Here is a 15,715-nt window from a genome sequence, read left to right on the forward strand (position 1 = left end):
AAAAGGAAAAAAAAGTAATAATAATAAAGATGTTCCCGTAAATAAATCATGGCAATGCCCATCCTTTTCAACATCGTCGCTTAATTGGATTAATGTTAAATCTCATTAGTTCAATTTCTGATCTAATTATTAAAATATTACCCTAAACCAAAAATATTAATCCCATTTCATTCAAAAAAAAAATATTAATCCCATTTATATGTCTAGCTCAAAAAGTATCACTATATTCATAAATAATATTTTTTATTCAATTTTAATCTAAAATATATCAAAAAATTAAAATATCAATATCAAAATAAATATTTTAAAGGACATAATAATATGCATTAAATGAATTAGGCGTGTGGGCTGTGGTTGGCTTGCTTGGCCTACAATTCAAGCATCTCCTCAAATTGGATAAATTTATGCAACACTAAGGGCTTAATATTTATTTAATTAAAAGTAAGACGATTTAATTGGCAGTATTTCACCAGTTCTATTCTGGTTGGTTAGTATGAAACCCAAGTCTGCCATATCATTTTGTTTATTTTGCTTTGTGTTGAGCAAGAGTAGACAAATTATTAGGTAGATTTTTTATCCTATCCAAACATGCCAAATCATACAAACTCTTTCAGAAGAACAATATCCCCAAATCCAGATTGAGACGAAACAAGAATCAATAGCATTTTCAGATAGGCCAGAATGTGCAGGTCCATCTTCAGTGGATATTTAAAGGCGGGCGGGGAGGCGCGAGGCGGGGGCCACGCGGCTGCCTGCGAGTGGCAGCAGACATTGAGTGTCTAGACCCTGGAAACATTTCCCTTCGTGAAAGAGTCAACTGAGAAGGGGAGAGGTGAGATAAGAACAATGGTCTTCCTTGAAGTTGGAATTGAAAAAGCATATGATTAAGTCTAACACCACATTCTTCAGGATGTATTAGTCAATGTGATCCACTTTCTCCTTAGAATAATATATACCAAATTTAGACCAAACAAATACCAAAAACTATTCTACTTTTTCCATTGAATATTGACCATAATCTTGGAGTAGTAATCCCAATCTGAGTGCATTGGCGTTATTGCAGGCTGCCCAAAAGGATGTGCCTTAACATATGAAGGGACATCATCTGCCGCTGCCAGACCATCCATGTAGCGCCACAGCTCGCCATTTGGACCTAGACAAAGTTATATTTCAGTTTTACATGAATTTATTGAAAAAATACAAAGTCTTAACGGGGAATTCTATTCCAAGGGCATGAAACTCTCACCTAAAGAATTATCATTAACTTGGTACGCCTTGTATTCAGAAGGAAAAATGGCTGTGTGAGGCTGCAAGAAAGCATAAAGATTAAGCTTCGAGTTGTTGAAAATTTTTACTTCTTTCTAAATGGATATGTATTTTACAGGATTCAGCAGGGCTTTGTAGGGCTCATCATCAATTAGCAAAGTGTTTGATGCAGAATATTCATCCCTGTGCTGCAGGGAGCTAGACCAATTTCTATCCCACACTTTCTTCAATTCCTTCAAAAATATCGGTTTTGCTTTCTTCTCCAAGCAACTGACTCCAGTATTAGTACATTCATTTTGATCCTGAGGAAGAATAAAAAAGCTTTGTCATTTTCTTATGAACCTCACTTCCCTTTCTATAAGAAAAGCAAATCTACTTTCATGCTTACCCAAGCAAATAATATCTTGCTTCTCAATCCACTCATTATACAGTCCAAGGCGCTGTTCAGGTACCATCTTCACATTTACCAGAAGAATAAAAATAAGCATAGCAATCACCACATGAAATTGCAAAAAGACACAGAGTTTGATTAATTGGCTTCATTAACTAGACTCACTCTCTCGCAGATGACCATATCCCCACCTCAAATCTTGAAAGACAGAATTTCATGAACTCTTCACAATAAGGCCTCTTGTATACTTAATGAGGGGAAAAAGAAGGATGACGAGCAGCATGTAATTAAGTATTAACAATAAATTGGTAACAGAAATTATGGAAACAGACCAAAAGAAAAATTATAAAGAATAAAAATGCTAAATTCCATACCAGCGTAGCTTCCATAAACAGCATCGGGCCTACGATGTACTATTGGAACTTCAGTGGTGTCTTTCCAGCAGATTCTATGGCAAAGCAACCCTCCAAGACCCAAAACAAGAAGTTTCTTTCTCCCCTTTGTGTGAACAGAATAGTTCTGATCTCCATCATCTTCCACACCTCCATAAAAAATTTCCCTCTTGGTAAAGTTACTCGTCCCAGCCATTTTCTGGTCATATAAATATGAAATTAAGCACTATATTTACTTGAGAATTTGCCTTGGTTGGTTTCCTTTCTATACATGAAAATCCATAACTTTTCAGCTTCTATCATTAACCATTATGTATCTAACTGATGTCTTGCAAGTTTCATGCATTAACCTTAACTGGCAATGGTTCCAGCACTTATTGGGTGCATGCATATGTTCTCTTGATCTCCCGTCTTTTGAGGAGATTATGTACCCATTCAACTTCTGGTAAATCAATACCTAGTACTATCAAATTACTATCACTTGATTTTAATGCCTGGATCTCTCCTATATCCTGATCTATGGTTTTATTTCTTTCTACAGAAATATAGAAATAAAGGAGCAGATATATTTGACAGTGCTGATAAGTTAATACCAAAAACAAGATATTTACTTACCTTCTCTTTTCTTAATCCTCTTCCAACTAATTAAAGTAAGAATCAAGAGCATCAATAAGGTAATTCTCAAATTTTGAATCCTTCTGTTTTGATAATTCAACTTCGATGCAAAACACTTCAATTATTTGGAAAGACTTCCTGCACCTACTTTTCTTCTTTTAGTGGGATTGCAACTTTAAGAAAAGCTCTTCCATACACTTTAGATATGGTAAACTCACCCTCAAATGACCTCTCAGTGAAAATTACCAATAAGAAAAAGAGTTACCTAAATTTGATTGGTCATTTATGCATTCATAAATCCAAACCATGCGACTTAGGAAACAATTTAAAGACAAACATGACTTGAATTCAAATAATCCCATTTGTTTATGGTGAAGGGTGACTTTGATTTTTTTTTTGACATAATACTTAAATAAACTTTTAAATTATTTTAAAAAATTCAAGTAAATTTTTATTTTTTATTACATTTAATTAAGCTCTTATACTCTTATTTTGAGTCAAATAAACTTTTATAACTAATGATGAACAATTGTCATTAGTCAAAATGCTTTATCATTTTATATTCATATCACACTAATATGGAGTTGATATGAAAGATGAAAAACACTACAAGATCAAGTTATCGTGTTAAATTAACATATCATTATCATCATCAATTATAATATAATAGCATGCTATATGATCTTTTATTATGATATGTTAGCATACCACGCTAATATCATGTGGTATAAAATAACAAATGATATTTTAATTAAATCAATTATTAATTATAAAGATTTATTTGATTAAAAATAAAAATATAAGAATTTATTTAATTTATAATAAAAATATAAAAATTTGCTTAAACGAAATAAAAATATAATAATTTATTTAAAAAAATTTAAATAATTTAAAATTTTTTAAATATTATTTTTTAATCTCTTTTAAAAACTTTCAAGTTAAAGTTATTTAAATTTATAATCTAAGTAGACAATCTATTGGCAATTTGGATCTCGACTCAGCTGAGTTGGGTTACTCTGACCCACTTACCACCCCTTATTAACGGAGCGCTGATGAGATTCTCAAACTCATGTTTGGGTCTGTGCTTTTGTCACGTGTTAAATACTGAACAGCCTAAACAGACCAACGGTCCAAGCAGGCTCAACTCAACAACAAAAGCAGGCCAACGACCCACGTTAGCCAACTGTCCGAACAAGTTAAATCTTGACACGTGACATTTAGATTAATCCGTCATCTAAAGCCATGTTAATTTTTCTTTTTTAAAAAAAAGGAAAAAAAACCTTTGTAAATTTTCACCTTTTCTTTTACAAACCATAAGATCAAATATCTTTTGTATTAATTAAAATAGTTTTAAAGTAGAAATTCAACATTTTAATCTTGTAATTAAGAATTAACGTAGAATTTCACCATAAAGTTAAGTGTAATGACTATGTAATTAATTAGAGAAATGCTAATGAATGTTATTAAAACTAATGAAACTGTTTTTCATGGAAGAGAATTTACACCAATTCTTTAAATACCCGAGGTAATTTTTTTTTGGTAAGTGAAAAATGTCTTATTGTTGCTTCATTTCTCTTAATTTGGATAAGAAAAATTTTATAAAAACATCCATCCATCAGTATCTGACAGAATGAATCCACTCCATCTTACCCTCAAACTTTCAACATATTTAAAACTTACAAAAACAAATCTCCTACTCAGTCTGAGACATACCAGAGCATTTAACTACACGTGGCAAAACCTCAGCATAAACGTGGCATGCAGAACCTTCCGGCACAATCTTACTCTTTCAAGATATTTCTTTCCAGCACTTTCTGGTATCTAAACTCAAGCAATATGCATTTTCTAGTATCTACTGTCGCTTTACCCTATATAAACTCAAGCTCTTCATCAGACACAAACATCGAAGACAAAAGCAGCAAAGTGGAAATGAAACCGATCGACGACAAAGAGGAAGACAAGAAAGCCCCCGTGGTGAACCGAGCTGTGAGTCACGACGAAGAGGGTAAAAAGAAAGTTGGAAAGACAGAAGTGCCCTCTCGGAACATAGACACCATCAAGTACGTAGAGAAGAAGTTGGAGGACAAAGGGGTCCAACGGATGGAGCGACACCCGGCTAATGGAATTGCGATCGGTCGGCCACCGCCAAAGTCGGGTCATGGGGGGAAGTACACGTGGGAAGGACCTAATGACGTGGCAGAGAACGAGCTGTTGGCGGTGCCTGCAGCTGTCGATGAGAAGGACCCAAACTATGTCGACGAGGCGGAAGAGGAGAGGATTTTGAGGGGAGAGAAGAGCGACGTGGCTAGGTTTGTTATTGGTGAAGTGGAAGTGGCTAAAGCCGCTGAAGATCGAGAAGGGGTGGCTAGAGTTGAGCTTGATCCTCAGTTGAAGGTTAATTAATTCATAAAATGCTTGTTTTATCAGCTTGTTCGTGGTTTGATTGCTTTTTCTTTTTCGGGACAAAAGAGGAGTGTAATAACTAATGAGCAGGATGCTAAGAGCAACTCTTGCAAGTCCCTTGGACTGTAACAAATAGTAATTTAAATTAACCTTAATTTGTGTTTGAAGTCTTTCTTATAGTAGTGCTATTAAAATCTTTTCTTGTTGTTTATGGCAAACAAACTATTGATTTGTTGTAGTTCTGGGTTTATTCTTAAGTGTCTCATAGATAATCAGAAGCCCATCTCTCGACAAATAGGAACTTGTTTTCGATACGGAGGAAATTAGTTCACAAACTTACTAACCTTATTAATGTGATGATTCTTAGTTAATTAAGACAGGTTTTAGTGCTTTGAGATTTCAATTTCATCTGTAAATTAGTAGTGGCTTTGGGTAGCAACAAAATCTAAGTTGGCTTAGCAAATTTTGGAATCTACACACTTAAAGAGGGGTAAATTTACACATGCCTTGAGTTAACCATATCACTGTTACATGTGTATTGAAGTAATGATTCAACCTTGTCAAGAGTGATTCATGGCTTCATGTGCTGTTTTCAAAGTGTCTTGCACAAACTTCAACTTAGGCTCTCCCATGTTTCAAGGTTTTTACTTATACTCCATTCATGATGAGATCTATGTAAACTGTTAAAGTTGTCCCCTTTCTAATTGATGGGCACCTCTCTAGTGGGTTGTCACAAGGTTTTCTATTTTTTTGTTTGGAGAGGAAAAAAAGGTACAATTCAAGGATAAAGAAAGGGAAAAAAATGAAAGCAAAGAAACAAATCAAAATGTTAGTTAGTGAAAAAGGTTTTTATTAACTTTTATTATTTAATTTGTTGTGTTTTTTCTACTTTTCCCTTCTTCTATTTTGTTAATTTTTTTATTAATCTATGTTATAAAAAGTATTGGAAATAGAGTGAAAAGAATAAGGAAAAGAAATAATAGAATTAGATGGTGGATAAATTAAATAAAAAAATGCTTTCACATTTTGTAAAGTGTAATAGTCCATAAAAATTAAAATGATTTTAATTTGTAATTGATTGAATAGTAATCTCAGTGATTTTAAAACCTGTTTATGTTTTATGTTATATTACAAATAGAATGTGTTGATACATAATCATTTAAGTACATTTAAATGTTGTATGATATATATAAATTGTGATTTTTCTCATAAATAATTGAATTTAAATTTTTTAATAAAGTAATTACATTTCCAATATTATATTTTGAAAGATAAATTTATTTCATGATTACACTATTAACATTTAATGGTAAGAATAAATATAACAACATGAATATTGTTGTATTTTTTATCACGATATTAGTATACATACATTAAATTATATAATAAAATGTAAATATTTTAAAAAATAAAAATTGTATCTACACGTGCAAGTACATTAATAGTATAAATCATGTAATTCAGGGGTAACTATTATCAAAAAATTATGATTTTTTAACTTTAATTTTATTTTATTAAGGATTATCATTATAAACAAAATGTGGTTATATTTTATTAGCATAGAAAATAATCAATAAATCCGCAGCAGATATGTGCGGTGGAATTAATAATCCAGGGCTAAGGCTAAAAGAAATGAATTTGATCGGCTCATTTTAGTATTTGTGAGCTTAGCCTTTGTGGCCCAACCTAAACAGAACGGCCTAGTCCAATAACTCTAATTCAGGTCGGGCTTAGAAACAGCACGCCACCCGACCTCTTTTTATCTGTTTAGGCTAGCTGAACTTTGTGACAGGGGACCAGCAGCAAGACTTAATAGGATGGGTTTTTTAGATTATATTACTTTATTACTTAGATAAACATACAGAATTTTAAATAATTTGAATCATATAGATTTTTTTATTAAATAATTCAAGTTTTCAATAAATATTGATGAAATTTTACATGTAGATGTTAGTTTTAATTAGATGTTTACATATTACTGATTTTCTAGTTGAACTCCATCAAACTATAGAATTTAATTCAAAATTTTAATTTTTATTCAGTCGATTTTAACAATATGAACTTAATTTAAGAAATCTACCTAATTAGTTCTCTTTGGTAAAAACATTATAATTTTCTACTTAGATGTATAATCGAGTTGATACAGTGTTAAGTTCGAATTCAATTTCATTAAGTAAATCAAGCATCAAACTCCATTGAGTTTTTTTTTTTTACACAATAATCAAGCTAGTTGAACTCCATTCTATTAAGCTCAAGTATTAATTATAAAAAGCTTGAAAGTTAATTGGAGCTTGAATTTAGAAAAAAAAAATTTAATGTAATTATTTTCATTATATATAAATAAATATTATATTTATTTGTATAATATTAAAAAATTTAAAAACTGATAAAAATTATGAATCATTCGAATAAAGTAGAGTACTGTAAAAATTGAATTCGATTTGACTTGTTACTCAAGTAGTTCTAACTTGACTCGAACCGATAGTAAATGAGTCAAATTTTTATATTTATGAAATTAAACTCAAGTAATTCTCAGGTAACTTGATTCATTTACCTTCTTACTTTTGTCTTTGTGCTTAATTGACTTTGAATTTCCGAGTTAATTCAGTACCCTTTTTAAGCTTTTCTTTCAGATAAGTGCCTTACCTGAGTTTTCTTGCTAAACAAACTAAACAACTAGCCTTAGCGTCGTAGACTCTACCTGTGTTTTGGGGGGGTTGAATGAAAGCTGTTACGAAAACAAATTTTGGTTGAGCACATCGATTACATTTTTTTGTTTTCTTGACCGCAACTCTGATATGACAACTATTTCCAAAAATGGAGTACAAGTGGTTAGACAATGGACAGTCCACTTCTTTCGCATAAGCCTCCTAACAAACTAAACTCAATTGAAATTGCTCACCGAATGGAAAAACAGACAATGGAACTCAATTTGAAACTCTCATGTCTCATCAAGCTAATGCAGTATTTCGTCTCAACTAAGACACCTAACTGACCAAGCCTAGTTGAAAAGCTACTTAAATTTCGTTTTACGTATCAGGACTCTCAGATATTGCACATTGTTGCTAAGCAAAATTTTACCAGGTTCTTAAGCTTTCTAACATCAGATTGGCAGATTTGGACAGATTAAAAGGAGTACTTGAATTGCAAGGACTGGTTGCCTGTCATGTCGACCTAACACGTGTTCTAATAGTTGTTGATGTTTCACAGCAGCTACATAATTATACAGGCCAAAGGCTTTGTATTGAAGAGCAAAACAAAAAAAGAAAAGGGTTTCTTACTACATGGGTGGATGACAGCGCTGGATGCGAGAATCAAACCTTTGTTCGCTTACAGTGATAACTTTTCCCTGCAGTGTCCTTCACCAGCTAAAAAGGATGTCTCAACTTTTTGTTATATCACTATCTCTGTTTTGTGTTCTAATGCGTTTGTGTTTAACGTAAAAACACCTTTTGAGCAGGCAAAACATGGTTCATGCAATTTGATTTAATAGCCATCAAGCTAGTGACAAAATATTTTCATTTAACTCATTAAGGTTAATCGTCCCACTTCAATTACTTTACTAGGCATATCGAGTTTTGCATTTAAAATCAGAGTCAATTAACAAATAAACGACAGGGACAGGGTGTCGATGGAATGTAGATAAGTCACGTGGATTTGAGCATGCCGGACGCTAGATTACGCAAACATTTTTAAGAAATTGTAAAGTGTGATGCAACATCGTTGCATGGAGCTTCGTTCTTAATTGTCGTCTTTAATTAAAGAACTTCTGCAAAGTTAGATATCTATGTGCTAGAAGCCAAGGAGGGGATGGACTTATACCTGATTGCTTGGCATTGCAACTTGCAAGGTTTAGTTTAGCTTTAAACTTCAGCATAAATTCCTAGCTTCCCACCGCTTGTTAAGTTCTGGTGGTAGAGACAGATTCACTGCAATGAAGTAAAAAGTTTGGAGGACCATTGCTTTAAGAAAACTTGAACCGAACTGCCGGTGTGCCGTTATTGTTTGTCTTTGAGAGAAAACATTTAAGTAAATTAATTTGTTAGCCATAAAAGGGAAACCGGAAACTCATTTTGCCTTTTAACTATAAAGAGGAAACACAGCGACAGGAAGTTGCATTTGAGTGAAATGGCTACAAGATCCATTGATTAAAAGTTATATAGCTGTCGTTTTGCATGTTCATGAACCATCATTACATTAATGGACCCATCTCTCCCTTTCTCTCTCAGCCACACATTAAAATCATCCAAGTCTCATCTGTCTTTTGGAGCTTCATCTGGCTTTATTGAATGATTAGAGGCATTATTAGAGGTAAAAGTAACATGAATCAAGAATCAATTAAGTATATATATTAGTTAAGCTATTACCTTCCGATTTCAATCTAGATAAACAACATTTGGAACGGATAACCACAGCCAAGGAAGGAATACATATTTTAACAAAGATCAAGTCGGTAACTTACAACCTTTTCGTCCTCAAATAAATTATATCTCTAACATTGTACCATATAAAAGTATTACACATGTCCATAAGATCACCAAGCTAGAGACAAAATCAAAATTCTGGGACTTGAAGAAAACATTTAAAGCATCTTGTTTTGCTGGCACTTGTGTGGGAACCACTAGGCTTTTTAATTTGCTTGAGTTGAACCCGTTTTGAGTTTTGATAGCTTTAATTTGTTTTTTTTTTTTTGTGCAAACAGCATAGAAAAGGAAAATAAAAAAAAGTAAAAATATCAAGAAACATAGTTTAAGTAATTTTAAGATCCAATTTAACAGAAGAAAAACCCAGGAAATGGGTTTGAAACACTTTTAAAAGACTTAATTTATCTCATAAATTTACATCATACTATTTTGTTCAAGCCAAACTTCAATGAGGATATGTCTATTTCCAAACAAAGTATGAAGATGTGTCTATTGATAGCAGATTTTTCCTGTAATTGTTTGTACCCCGAAGCAGAAAAACACATCATATGAGGATAAAACGATCTGTCTATTTCCAAACATAGAGATCCTTAGGCAATCTAAAATTTTCCTGGCAATGACTTTAATTTTTCTGGTCAATGTTATCTTTATGCCCTAAATGGTGCGACAATAATAATCACCATATTACAGAAGCCTTGATATTATTTGAGGTGCAAAGATATTTACAATATCCAATATTGATTTTTTATTTTCATATTATGTGGACAAAGAAAAGGAGGAGTTGGATTTGCAAATTGGTGATAGTCATAGATGGAGTAAGGTGAGGTGTCTAGTTCAACAGGGCACATACATTTCCACCAGTTACATGAATTCAAGGGATAAATTATAAAAGCTTAATTTCCAAACTTATTTTCAGCCTGCTTTAGAGACCAGTAAGATGGTGCATCATATCCATGTGCAATATGCACCTTGGAGCCCACCATCCAACCAACACAACTTATGCTTGGTTTATTTCTTCACTTTTTTAGTCTTTATATCTTTAGAAAAAATACATAAATTAAAAAGAGAAATACCCATAAATAATTATTGTAGTGAGATGTGGGGAAGGCCAAGGTCCTTGTAGACGCACATCACTCAATCTTTTGAAAACAAAAGAAATGTGGCGAATATGTGCCATTCAAAAGAAAAACAAAAAAAGAGAGCCCCACCATGTCCTTCTTTTGTGTTAATATACTGCAAAATAATGCAATACTCCCTTTAGTTTTGCTTTGGTTGGACTAATTACATAAATCAAAGAAACAAAGGAGAGGAAAACTTTGACAGAAAATATCACTACTCTTTCTGTGTTATTGACGCATTAAATTAAATTAAACAAAAGGTATTGCCCAAATCACCTTCGGGAATCCATTATTATTTTCTAAACAACATATAATGGACATTTGAAAGGAAAAAATATAATAGTAAAAATTTGAGCATGGACAATAGGCACATTAATATTATATATATATGGGTAGTGGTTCCGAATTGGAAATGTTATTAAATAATGAGATATAAATAATTATACTGTTGATATAGAATAGTGATTTACCGCTGACTTATCACTTGAGGAGTAGGTGGTGATTAAGAAAGATTAAGGACCAAATAGACAAGCTCGGTTCCTAAACTTACTAGACATCTTAAATTTTCTTTTCTTTTCTTTTCTTTTTTCACTTTTTAGCATAAAAACAATTAAATTAATATCAACATTAAAAGAAAATGCAATGTAAAATATCTTAAACAGTTAATATTAAGCAATCGCACTATATAATTCATCTAACCATGAATGAATGCATATTAATACACTAGATTAGATATGGTTCTAGAATATGGTAATAATGACGTGGAGCTAACATTTGGATGGCAGGAAATGAATTATCATAGATGTATCTGTTCAGCAGACACGTTGTAAGCTTCTTAGTCCTACGGCCATGTGGGGATATTGTGACCTTCTGCAGAATGCTTACTAGTTCCATGAGAGTGCATGTGCCTTTACTTTGGCTCATTTGGTTTGATCCCATTTTTTTATAAAACTATATATATATATATGTATAAATGACTTGTGAAATTACAACATATATTTCAAAACTGAAAATTCTTGGATATCCAACCAAATTCGACTGTTAGCCATACTTCCATGTTAAAAAGACAATGTTGTTAGTTACCAAGTTTCTTTATTATCTAAAAGGCTGTTGGCATTTGTTTACTTAGAGACAAAATGGAGATTGGACATTTTTTTATTTAATTAAAGAACTTTTTTATGGTAATTTTTAGTAAATATGCATTGCATGTAGATGATTTAACACGTAAATATTATAATTTTTATATTATTTTTTATTTTTATAATTAAAAATATAATATCGTACTAAAATAAATTTTTAATTTTTTAGGCATATGAATTTATCGTATATAGTTTCTTTTAGGTTGAGTTTCTATAATATGTAACCAATAATAAGAACAAATATGAAAAAGATCTTTTTACCAAAACAAATTTATAATTGAACAAATAATTCAAATTAATTTGATTATTATGTTTAAATTAATAAGTAGCTTGATACGATCAAATTTGTGAATCATGATGGTCAACCCTTCTTCAAATCAGTATTTAATAATTATATTTTCATGCAAAATACCAAAATTTAATAAATTTACATCTAGAATATATTTTGATATAAAAATCAATGATTGTCCATTAAAATTTAATAAATAAATGATAAGATTCATAAATATTTTAAATAACAATTAAAACTAAATGTAAGTAAAACAGGATAACGAAAAAACATGACTTATTATATAGATCACTCTATCAACCAAGTTGCTCGATGAAGACGTTAAAAACTTTATCTAGTAAGTTAAAATCCCATTTTGTGTGGGTTTGGTTTAATTTAATAAAAAGTTTATCACTTAAGGAAAGTTTATCTTGATAAGAACTTCAATGTTAATATTTATTTTAATAAAAATTATCAATTAAAAAAAAGTTTTCTTTGATAAGGATTTTAGTTAATGTTAATAAAAAAATAAAAATTAGTCAATATTTTAATTTAATAAAAAAATACTAATGAATGCCAAAATAATTAAATATATGTTGTTCACTTTTGAAATTCGTATTTTTACTATTAATAAAGATAACATATGGAAGGAATAATTGCTAAGCAGTGTTTGATGATTATATTGTATGGCTTCTGCTTAGCCCACCGTTTGCTCTTTGGCATCATCAAAATGAAACGTTTTTCTTTTTATAAGGTAATTAACAATTAAGTAGGTTATCTTATGGAAAGTGAAAGTTAAGACAAGGCAATTAATAATTAAGTAGACTAGTTTCTTTTCACATGTTTTATTAATTAAAAATTCCCAAAATGATCTTTAAAGCTACATAAAGTTTTCAAAATATTTAAAATGTGCCAAAAAAAAAGATCAAAGGTAAAATTTTGACTTTAAAATTATGGGACAAAGGGAATATCAAATTTAAGATAAACAATGTGGAATTTGACTTTTTTGCTGTTTTTCTTCTCTCAACAATGGAAAAACATAAACATGTTTTGGGGCACTTTGTAATTTAATTAAACTTTAGCTTTTCACATGCAAAATGCAAAAAAGGAAAGGACCCTGCCGACCCAAATGTATAGGGTCAGTGACTAACAGCGACGTGTTCACACTGATTAATAATATAATGGGTTTTCTTAAATAAAAAACCCTACCTATATGTGGAATTTTTTACTTTTAAATATGAAATCTCTAAACCCAATCTAACCCTCACATTTCCAATCCCTTTGCAAGGGTAGCGTCTACCCCCAAACTCCCACATATAATTCTCACCATTAAGGCCACTGAAAATTTGACCTGTACATGGAAACTTTTTATATTATAATAAAGATTTTGTCAATGAATATTTTAAAGACAAAGTGTTGCTTACATAAATATACTAAGACTAAATATCGTAGTTTGATGATAATGTTCGATGTATTAAAGTTGTAATGTTGTTGTTATGAATTATAAATGCTGACGGAAGCTAGCCAATTAGGAACTAATCTAAGTAACAAATCATAAACTCCACATAAAATACTTAAAATAATGAAATAGTATTAATTACTTTAGCTTAGGAAGTAATGGCAGCCGTTGGGCAGTCCATAAATTATCCAGCTGTATCTCTGTCTAGAATGTTTTCCTTTCTCTTCAATATATATTTTTTTATATGGTGGAGCTTTCACCCCTACAAGTTTTGCATGTGCTGCTTCAAGTCAGCAGGTAGCTGGGGGGGATGGGGTGCCCTATATTTTGACTAACCTCATATGATTAGGGACTGAATTAGTTTAGACAAAAAGTCTATTAAATCGGAATCCTTCCCTTTATTTATAAAACAAACCTTTTCCTTCCTTAATTTTTCATTTATATTAGGTGAAAATCCAAGTTCATTTCCCCAACCAAGTCCATTAGGTGAGCGAGCTAGGTACACAAATTGTTAATTTAGTTCCCATGTCATATTCTAAATGCACCCAAAGTGTAAAATGAACCCCATCTTTCTGGCAATGTATGTCAATCTTAAAGTTTTTATATGCATTTTTTAAACAAGGACTGACATCTCACCCTCTCATAAATTTCGACTTTTGACTTGACCCAATTCGTTGTTTTCAGTTTATATATTTCATGTAAGTAGCAATATTACCTTTTTCTGGACCTAATTCATGAATTTGTATAAAGATACAAATCATAAATTGTCGACGGGCTAATATATAAGTTATAGAAAAATGTAGAAAACCCATGGTGAATGGTATGGTAACTGCTTATATAATTACTCACATTTTTTTCTTTAAACATTTAATATTATAAGTACTATCATAATATTATTCATATATATGATTTTAATTAAACTACTTTATATTATTTAGCAGTCTTTTCTAAGGTGTAATAGGAAATGATGAGGTTTTAAATAAAAAAAGAAAAGAAAACGAGTTAGGAGCTAAGTACTTTGATTACATCAATCCTTTGTTCCTATCTTTGCCTAATGTCCTCTAATTAATTTGGATTTTTTTAGGTGTACTGTTTGTAATCAACATCTTAATTAATTTGAATTAATTGTTTGGTTTGCAAACCATTACTTCAAACACAATCAGATTTATTTTCTTCATTAAATATCTAAAAAAATCAACTTTAAAAGCAATTAACTGGTCACAAAATCAAACAAACGAACAAAAAAAATTCATGACTATCTTGCCTCATGATAACAAGACTTGCTTGGAAAAAATCAGCATGTACATCATGCAGCTTAAAAGTGAGAGAATGGGTTTTCTTTTTTTTTTTTCCAAAACAAATATGATAGCTTGCTTTGAAAACAAGGATTCATCGGATGTATTTGGCTTTGGCAATTTTTATTGAAAACGACATGCAATTTGGATTTCATATGGTAGTTGTTTCTTATGTCAAACCCTTTTTAACAGTAGCAGAAAAAAGCATATTTTGACTGTTTTTTTGTAACCTAGCTTAGGTAATGAATCCGAGTTCTCTATAAAAGCATATTTTGACTCTTTTTTTCTACCTTATCTCTCTTTTTTTTTCCACTTGTAACTATGCAAGTGGTGTGATATATTGACTAATTAAAAAAGAAATTCAAAGCTTTCACCTTATTCATATCAATAACTTTTCTTGAGTCAGTTAAAATTTCTTCTATTGTGATTTTGATATAAAATTATATATTATCAATATATCAAATAATATCATGTTATTATAAAAATAAATTAAAAATTATAAAAAAAATCACACATGCATTATTTAGCCGCATATTATCTATTTATTTATTTATTTATTTATTTTAATATAGTCATTTTCAAATTTCAATTATTGTTCAACAAAGGATGTTTACCAAAACTCAAGCTAGTGACCTTCACGTTTTTTTTTTTTTTGCTTCCTTTTTGATGCATAAGTTGTGAGAGAGCTTTATTTGATTTAGAAGGCTTTTTGTCTCCCTTCTAAGGTTACTGTTACATCATTGTCTTAGACACACTTATTTTGTGATTGAATTCAATGTCGTTTTCTCACTAGTGTTCTAATTAACTCCCTAACTTGATGTTTCGTGACCACAAACTCACCCCTCTCGATGTTTTAGTTGAACAAATTTAGGTATCAATAATCATGCCCTCAAGCCCTTGATGAGATTATTAACAATAGATAACAAACAAATAAAGCAAATCAAG

General features: G+C 31.0%; 2 protein-coding genes across 2 annotated transcripts; one reads left to right on the forward strand and one right to left on the reverse strand.

Annotated features, from left to right (window-relative positions):
• Nucleotides 1-942: 942 nt before the first annotated feature.
• Nucleotides 943-2,245, reverse strand: LOC110420847 (uncharacterized). The gene is made up of 6 exons (XM_021434233.1): nt 2,032-2,245; nt 1,823-1,904; nt 1,655-1,721; nt 1,383-1,568; nt 1,247-1,307; nt 943-1,153 (listed from the first exon to the last, which is right to left on the reverse strand). Exons 1-6 carry the CDS (start codon nt 2,243-2,245, stop codon nt 990-992), a joined length of 774 nt encoding a protein of 257 aa, XP_021289908.1. The 3' UTR covers nt 943-989.
• Nucleotides 2,246-4,436: 2,191 nt separating this feature from the next.
• Nucleotides 4,437-5,341, forward strand: LOC110420787 (plant/protein). The gene has a single exon (XM_021434154.2). It carries the CDS (start codon nt 4,501-4,503, stop codon nt 5,065-5,067), a length of 567 nt encoding a protein of 188 aa, XP_021289829.1. The 5' UTR covers nt 4,437-4,500; the 3' UTR covers nt 5,068-5,341.
• Nucleotides 5,342-15,715: the final 10,374 nt, after the last annotated feature.

The sequence above is a fragment of the Theobroma umbraticum genome, unplaced genomic scaffold, assembly GCF_002168275.2.
Source record: "Theobroma umbraticum cultivar Fairchild unplaced genomic scaffold, ASM216827v3 scaffold_86.0, whole genome shotgun sequence".
NCBI lineage: Eukaryota > Viridiplantae > Streptophyta > Magnoliopsida > Malvales > Malvaceae > Theobroma > Theobroma umbraticum.